At 32.7% G+C, this 9420-nt stretch overlaps 1 protein-coding gene and 1 long non-coding RNA gene across 2 annotated transcripts; one reads left to right on the top strand and one right to left on the bottom strand.

Annotated features, from left to right (window-relative positions):
- Positions 1-491: 491 nt before the first annotated feature.
- Positions 492-1058, bottom strand: LOC136972306 (uncharacterized). The gene is made up of 3 exons (XR_010880314.1): positions 1039-1058; positions 615-955; positions 492-536 (listed from the first exon to the last, which is right to left on the bottom strand). It is a non-coding gene; the product is annotated as an uncharacterized lncRNA (long non-coding RNA).
- A 7032-nt stretch (positions 1059-8090) lies between these two features.
- On the top strand, positions 8091-9392 carry LOC136972303 (uncharacterized protein F54H12.2-like). Its single transcript, XM_067266862.1, has one exon. It carries the CDS (start codon positions 8091-8093, stop codon positions 9390-9392), a length of 1302 nt encoding a protein of 433 aa, XP_067122963.1.
- The last annotated feature ends 28 nt before the right edge of the window (positions 9393-9420 follow it).

Genomic DNA, 9420 nt, shown 5'->3' with positions numbered 1-9420 from the left:
ATTTTTTGTTTGCTAATTGTTTGGGCAAAATTATCGATCCGCACCCGCCATTAATTGTATCATATGGTGATCTATGAACATCTATAAAAGCCAGTTTATAAATTATCCATCCACTACCTAACGTAACGGCGATTGATATATCGCTTAGAATTTTTTCTATCGCGTTATCGATATTTTTCCAAGCCAAAAACGGGGATAAAACTCGTTCAGCATAGCTTGTAAAAAAAAATCTTTAAAATCATATCGATGTCCTGTTTCTACGCATTTATACATTATTACTTTAAGACTAATAACAAATCGAATTCTATAGTCGTTTCCAAAATTCGTAATTACATTAAATAATTCGGATTTTATATCTCTAAAAAATATGACCGGATCAACATACTCGAGATTAGATTTTCGATAACATTGTAAAAAATTTTGAAAAGCGGATTCTATTAGCAAAAACATTTTTTCTTTACCTGATGTAATTTAGGTCGAGCTTTTTTTTCCCTCGTTGTTCGAACAATATTCTTTGAAGGGAGAGAATTGTTTTTCTGATAAAAAAACATTCAATTAATTTACATAATTTTTTTAAAAAACGTTATAAAATTGGAAAAAATTTTTTTACTTACTTTTATTTACATGTACTCCTCCAAGAATTTTTCTACGGCTGCGAAAGCTTTTTGGAAAAAAGGGAATTCCTTGATAGGAATATTAAATCTGTTTTGAATCTCTGCATTAGAGTTTGATTTTGCTAAGCAGATGTAAAATTGCTGGCGAAATTCCTTAATTTCTAAATTATAACCATGAGAAATATATACAGAATATGGTGGAATCGACTTATAAGTTGTTTCGTCTTTTGAAATAATTAAATCGTATTTTTTCTTTTTATCGGCTGGCGCATCATCATTTTTTGTAGCTTTTCGCTTCTTAGAAGTAAAAGGATGATCGATTACAAATAAGGATTGAGAATCTAAAAAAAATGTCTATCTATGAAAATTATTAATAATTTAATTTTCTTATTTTTAAAAATAACAAAAAAATCTAGATAATTACCTTCCATTTTTTTCTTTTCCTTGTGAGATTAAAAGCGTATGTGTTTAGAGAAAAACTCGCTAACGAATTAACCGAAGAAAGTAAACCTCCCGTCTTTATATCGTTGGGGGGAGTTGATTTGACCTCGTTTTGTAAAAGAGCGAACGAACCGGATGTGAGGCCAACACCGGGAGATGAGAAATACATTATAACCGATTCGTGTTAAGTAAGTAAAAAAAATACAACAGAAATATTCAATTCATTTCATTTTTTTATTGAAATAAAAAAACATTTACATCAATTAAGAAGTAAGTATACAAAATACATGTATAAATGTATTAATTATATTTAAAAAAATTAAAGTCTTTCACATATTTTTGCCAAAACACGAATTAGAGCAAATTGATAATTATCAGTTATAAATTTGGCCGATAATTGTTTCTGATTACTGATGAGACTACACCAATCCAATTTATGTTTAAAATCTTTCATAAATTTTTCGGATAAATCTTGATATTCTGAAATAATCTCCCAATCCACATGGTTTTCAAGTTCTTTAATAGTTTCTTCGGTTAATCGTTGATATTTACAAACAAGCGCCATATTGAGTGAATCTTTAAAACTTATAATGAATTGTGGACTCAATTTTTGATATTGAGATACGAGATCCCAGTTTAGATAATCAGAATATTCACTCAAAAATGTTTCTGTTAACTGCTGATAACGACAAACATCATCCCAATTAATTCGATGATTATACTTGTTTAAAAAAATAGGAGAGTAATGTCTGTTTTTCCATATTTTATTCCAGTTTAATTTATCTTGGAATTCTTCAATAAATTCATCACTAAGATTTTTTTCAGAAATAATATCCCAATCAACTTTATCTTGAAGTCGTCTTATTATGTCTTCCGTCAAATTTAATTTAGAGAAATCTTTCCAATCAACCAACGAATTTAATTCGTCAGAGAGCAGGGCTATTTCTCTTTTCTCCATTTTTATACGACTTGTCTTCTTCCGATATTAATATAATACTAATTTAATTTTAGTTTGTAGCGCTTTATATGACGAAATCAATTTGTATGATGCAATCGATTAGTTTTGTTTTAGACCAATAAGCTTTTTTATGATGCAATCGTTTAGACAAATGAGCTTTTTATATTTTTTTTCATGTTGCAACATGTTTTTTTTATAAATATTATTCGAACTTTTATATATTTTTTCGTGTTGCGACACGTTTTTTTTAAATATCGTTATTAACAGAATTAATTATTTTTTCACGTGATCATTTATTACGTTGGTTGGAATTTAGGTCAGCGTATTTATTACGTTGGTCTGAGAATTTTTTCTCACGCCCATTTTTTTAGGTCAACGTATTTATTACGTTGGTCTGAGAATTTTTTCCCACGCACATTTTTTTAGGTCAACGTATTTATTACGTTATAATTTTTTTAGGTCTCGAATTTTTTTTTCACGCTACAATTTGTTTTAGATCAACGAATTTAAAAAAGTATATATTATTTACAATTAATGGTTTGCGGTATTATATTATTAAATAAAACACAAAATTTTCGAGGAAAAAAAAATACAATTTTATTGATTTTTAATTTCGTATTCAAAATACATTTTTTTTGGATTTATTGATTTTTACTTTCGTATTCAAAATACATTTTTGGAATATTATTTTCGGGTCCGCAATGGGGGTCGTGCTTCTCGGCGTCGGAAAAACATGTTTCGAAAGTTTCGAATGTTTTGTCGGATTTCTCTAAAATTTCCAGGCTGAAATGATGATAAGATTCTTTCGCAGTCAGCATCCAACGGAACTGTTTCGTTTTTGGTCTAAATCGAGGGCAAACATCTACAGAGTATAGAATTTTAACAGTCGGAGGAAACTGTTGAGCTTTAGCCGCGGCCTTGGCAGATTCTTCTGCTAACTCGATGCAGGGAAACGAGGTTCTAGAGAAAGCGTATGGAACTAATAATTTCTCTTTCAATGGAACAAACGCTGTCCAACGAATCACGGGTAGCATATCGTCACTACACCCTGCCATCTTTTCGAATAAAATAATTTTTAAATTCGCGATTGGTTTTTATGTTTTTTCGCGCATGTGCACTGTTGTTTTATGTAGCGTCATCTGTTGACGAAAAAAATTATAAAACAAGACACAAATTTTCGAGAAAATGCAATTTTATTTTTTAATTTCGTATTCAAAATACATTTTTGGAATATTATTTTCAGTCTGTCCACAATGAGGGTCGTTTTCTAGAGCGTGGGAAGCGCATTCGTCGAAGTTGGTAAAGATTTTGTCCGATTTCTCTTGAATGAGTACGCTATGATGATGGGGAGATTCTTTCGCTGTCAGTATCCATCGGATCTGTTTCACTTTTGGGTTAAACCATGGTCGAAAATCTACTGAGTATAGAATTTTAGTAGTTGGAGGAAACTGTTGAGTTTTAGCCGATTTTTCTGCCAACTCGATGCAAGGGAAGGAGGTTCTAGAGAATGCGTACGGAACTAATAAGTTCTCGCTGATGGGGTAAAACGCCGTCCAACGAATCTCGGGTACATCGTCTCTATACCTCGCCATCTTTTCGAATAAAATAATTTTTAAATTCGCGATTGTGGTTTTTATGTTTTCGCGCATGTGCAGTAGTGTTTTTGATTTTATTTAATAAGCAGTTATTTCGGTTTTAATTGCTATTTTAGATCATCATGTCTCGCAAAATAGTAGTCGCTTTTATTATTATAAGCTGTATAGAAATATTTTCGCTAACAATTTCTTTTATAGTTTTATTAAAAGGATCAAATTTTAAAGAAATTAATATAAAAAACACTACTTGCGAATATTCTTTACATTTAGGTAGAAACTTTTATTTACATAAATGTACGAATGCTGGAAGAACTGTATACGACATTCGAAGATTTTCGACCGATGGATTGCCTCACAAGTATAATGGTGTACAATTATTAAAGAACGAATTTAACTTACTGTGCAGAAAATGCGTTTAAAACATCCGTCCAGTTGTATCGTCGTGGGCCCGTCTCAATCTGGAAAAACGTCTTTAGTTCGGAAAATGCTACACGAAAATATCTACGAAAAACGATTAAATCGCATTTTATGGTGTTACTCGATGTATCAACCTTGGTTCGTGGAAGAGAAAAATATTCATTTTAAATGCGGTATTCCCGAAAGTATCGACGAAAATGTAGATTTAATAATTATAGACGATTTAATGCATTCTATAACCGAAAAAATTGCGGAATTATTTACCGTTCAATCGCATCATAAAAATATAAGCGTTATATTGATAATGCAGAATTTATTTCCTCGTAATAAAGTAATGAGAGATATTAGTTTAAATACTCATTATTTGATTTTATTTAAGAATAATAGAGATGAAAGCCAAATCAACTGTCTCGCTCGTCAAGCGTTTATAGGCAAAATGCCCTACTTCAAAGACGCATATTTAAACGCGACATCCAAACCGTACGGTTATTTGTTTATCGATTTCCATCCATCGACCGATAAAGAATTGTGTTTACGAGATTCGTGTTTTCCCGACAATCAAGGCGTGTATTGGGTTTATATTCCACAAAAATGAAGAATATCAGAAAAAATTATCATTTGTTAAATGTGCTGGCAAAGGCAACACCCGCTCAGAGAAAAGCTTTGTTAAAAGAAGCATCGCCCGATCAGATAAAAGTCATATGCGAAATTTGCGATAATACGCTGCAAGGCCGAGTACCGGTAAACATTAATAAATTAAAAAAATATAAAAAATGTATTCGAAAACTCGCAAATAAAAAAATAGGTCTCCAAGCAAAAAAGAAGATTTTGATAAATCAATCGGGAGGATTTTTAGGCACGATTCTAGATCCAATAATATCATTAGCTAAAAGAATTTTTGGATTATAAAAAAATGGCTCAACGAATGGCGTTAGTACCTCCCGAATTAGTACCTAAATATCAACTGCAAAAACCGGAAATACGATTGCACGATAATATCCAAGATTTATTAGAAGAAAGTACTTTATCGGACGATTTTAAAGTTAAATTATTAAGTCAACTAATTTCGAGATTTAAACAAACTATTCACGCGCCGAAAGAACCGATTCGAGTCTCGATGGTATCAGAACCGATCGAAGAATCGCAACCATCGTTAGAACCGACAAAACCGACGACTATCGAAGATCAGATATCAGTTTCTGTCCCGCTGGGATATCAAAAATATGTTCCGCATATCATTCAATTACTAAAGCAATATCAATACGATTGGAACGAAAAAGGAGAATTTCTGGTAAATAATGAGCCGATAATTAACTCCCATATCGCGGATCTGATGTCGCATTTAATGCGCAATCGAAAATCTTCTATAGTGCCCGTTGGATTTAACGAATTTTATCAAGCGATTATTAAATCTAATATTCCTAGAGAATGGATAGGAAATAAGGCGCTATCGAGTCGATTACGAATAGAAGAATCGCCCATACTTCGTTTTCGAACGCCGTCGATTCCACCGCCACCCATACGATCAATTACTAGCGGAAGGAAAAAAAGAGTTTCGTCTACGAAAATTCCTAAACGGATTGGCTCGTCTAAAAGAAAACATATTTCATGGAAAGATTATTAAGCTCTATTTATTATAATCCATCTCATCCGGCATCGTTTGGCGGCGTAACGAGACTAATAAAAGCGACAAAGTTGCCTAGAAAAACCGTCGAACAATGGCTATCGACTCAAGATACGTATACGTTGCATAAACCCGTACGAAAAAATTATAGTCGCCGTAAAACTAAAGCGCTATATCAAGGAGAACTACTCCAGTCGGATCTTATGGATGTTCGACAATTTTCGAAAGATAATAATGGAATAAAATATTTATTAGCAACTATCGACGTGTTTTCTAAATATGCGTATGTAATTCCGGTAAAAGACAAAAAACCCGAAACGATAAAAAAAGCATTTCAAAAAATATTTAGAAAAGTAATACCCAGGATGATACATACCGATAAAGGGAAAGAGTTTATGAATTCTGTAATTAAGGATTTATTTAAAAAACATCAAATAAATCATTATTATACTCATTCCGAAACGAAAGCGTCGGTCGTAGAACGGTTTAATAAAACTTTAAAAAATAAAATTTATCGTCTTATTACCTATCGAAATTCTAATAAATATATCGATAAATTAAACGATTTGGTGAAGGCATATAATTATAGTAAACATCGAACTATAGGAATGCCTCCGGCCGAGGTGAAACCTAAACACCATTTACAAATTTTTAATCGACTTTACGGTAAAACGAAAACGAAAATAAAATATAAATATAAAATTAATGATAAAGTTAGAATTTCTAAGAAACGTAAAACGTTTTCTAGAGGATATTTGGCAGGATGGAGTAAAGAGGTTTTCTATATAAAAAACCGATTTCCGACGACCCCGGTCACTTATGTGTTAAAAGATTACAACAACCAGACGATTACGGGTCGATTTTATAACGAAGAACTGCAGAAAGTCAAAAATGGATAGGTTTTATGTTACGCTTATCAGTACGGCGAGTATGGACTATTTTCCAAAAAATACTCAATCGTCCTTCACATCGAAAATTAATCCACCGATAAATTTAAGCGGGTCGTGGGAAGCGGCATTGTCCCAGATAATAATACCTCGTTCGTGGTTTAATATAACTAACGAAAATAATACTTACAACATAATTTCTAAAGAGACGAAGTTGATTAAAGTAAAAACTGATGATTTGACTACACTAATTCCGTTATATCCTATAGGAGAGAACAAATCAAGTAATATATTCGAGACTATTACGAATAATTTAAAAGAATTAGGAAAGGATGGTCTTATTAAATTTTCTTATAACAAAGAAGACAGCTTTGTGACGATTCAGATCGCTCAAGATTGCGAATTACGCATAAATCAAGATGCTCCTACATTTCTTTCGGCTCTAAATCTAGAGTATTTAAAACAATATATTGTAAGAGGAAAAGATGAAAAGATTCAATATAATTCATCTTTTACCGATTTTAAAGAAGAATTTATTACATTAATCGAAAAAAATAGATATATAGATAAAGTAAAAATCGAAAACGTCGAAAATACGATGCGTATACCGATTGGATTATACGGACAAAGAGAATTTCTTAAATCATTTCAGACAATCAGTTTTAAATCGCTTCCCGATAAAAAGTTATTATTGAAAGTTCCACGAGAAACTACCGTAAAATTTAATAGTCAATTAAAAGATATATTAGGATTCGATCGATTAGAATATTCCGAAGGAGAATTTACGGGAACTTATCCCTTAGAATTAAACGCCGGAATAACAGAAATATTTGTATATTCTAATTTAATAGAATCGCATCACGTAGGCGATACTTCGGCTCCACTATTCCGAGTAATTCCAGTTATGGGAGTAAAAGATCAACAAATCGTTAAAATTTATAATACTCCGTTATTTTTCCCTCTTCGATCGAATTATATCGAGACTATAACCGTAGACATATGCACATCAACGGGTGAAAACGTCATATTTACTTCGGGAAAAACGCTTTTGGTATTATGTTTTCGCCGAAAAAGTATATAAAACCGGATTCATTAAAGAATCGGTTATTTGATAAAATGAAGCTTAAACCGGAGGACTGTATTAGTTATTATCGTTCGCAGACGGGAGGATATCCCGATTCTATATTTCCTCACACCCCTTATGTTACTCCTCAATGGGGAAGAGGACCGTATTTTAAAAGTCGACCGATTCAACGAGGATATGGATTTTTCGGTTCAATTTTTCGCGAAGCAATACCAATTTTAAAACACGCGAGTCGATATATTGGAAAAAAAGCGTTAAATATAGCGAAAGATATCGGGTCGGATATACTCACGGGAAAATCGTTAAAAGACTCGGCTCTATCGAGAATTAATCAGGCGGGTCGAGAAATAAAAGATGACGTCATTAAAAAAATTCAAAGCGGGTCGGGTAAAAAACGAAAACGTCTAAGAAAAAGCGTAAAACGAAAGAATACTAAGAAGAGGAAAGTAGTAGATATTTTCTCCTAAAAAATGGATCCTTTCTCCTGCCCGTGTTTAAAATCGGAACTAGATTTTTTTAAAACTATTCCGACCCAGTTGGCGATTTTAAATACTACCGAGGCTATTCTACATCCCATCGCTTCGATAACCGATCAGAAATCTCCTATAGAATTTCTAATCCCCGGCTCCGGAGAAAACTTAATAGATTTGAGCAGTATTTCGATTAATGCGCAAGTTACTGTTACTAAACAAAATGGAACTTCTACTCTCGATATCGATTTAGTAACACCCGTGAATAATTTTTTGCATTCGATGTTCTCTCAATGTACTACGATATTTAACGATAAAACTATATCTACGCACGTCAATTACCCATACCAGGCGATAATAGAAAATCTATTATTTTCCTCCGAAGAAGCGCAAAAAACCTATTTAACCAGCTCTTTCTTCTACAAAGACACCGCCGGATTTTTAAACGAAACCAACCCGATTAAAGACCCCAAGAATGAAGGATTAGTCACCAGGTTTAAGAAAAGCAGCAGAAGCCAAGTATTAGATTTATACGGACGACTTCATTTCGATTTTATTAATCAACCTAAATTATTGATAAACGGCGTAGACGTTCGAATAAAATTGGAACGTTCGAAAGACGCTTTCGCTCTAATGGCGACGGCCGATAATTATCAGATTCGATTAAAGAATATTACGTTAAAAGTAAATAGAATAGAAGTAAGTCCTAGCATCTTAATTGGAATGGAAAAAACATTAGAAAATTCTGTAATTAAAATGCCTTATCGACGAGTTAATATTAAAGTATTTACATTAAGTAAAGGGATTTTAAGTTCAAATATATCGAATGCGATAATCGGTCAAATCCCGAAAAGAATTATAATCGGATTGGTGCGAAATAACGCTTTTAATGGACAGTTCGATTTAAATCCTTTCAATTTTGAAAATTTCGACTTAAACTATATTTCTGTTATAAAAGATTCGATTTTAATCCCACCGAACCCGTTCTGTCCAGACTTTGACGCAAAATCTTACGCTCGAAGTTACGCAACATTATTCGAAGAAATAGGGGGAATTCCCTACGGAAAATTCGCTAATATATCGTATTCCGACTACGCTCAAGGATACATGTTCCACGTATTCGACCTAACTCCCGACCGCGCAGCCTCCGAAAACCATACCTCTGTGTTGACCTATGGAAATGTTAGTTTCGATTTAAAGTTCAAAAGACCTTTGCCAGAAACAGTTAACGTCATATGCTTCTTAGAATATCGTAATACAATAGAAATCGATCGATCGCGAAACATTTACGTCGACTACTAAACAACTAATGGATACGATTATGCTCTGG

Source organism: Centruroides vittatus, unplaced genomic scaffold, assembly GCF_030686945.1.
Source record: "Centruroides vittatus isolate TY-2023 unplaced genomic scaffold, ASM3068694v2 contig_29, whole genome shotgun sequence".
Taxonomy (NCBI): Eukaryota; Metazoa; Arthropoda; class Arachnida; order Scorpiones; family Buthidae; genus Centruroides; species Centruroides vittatus.
This window is presented reverse-complemented; position numbering and strand designations above follow the sequence as displayed.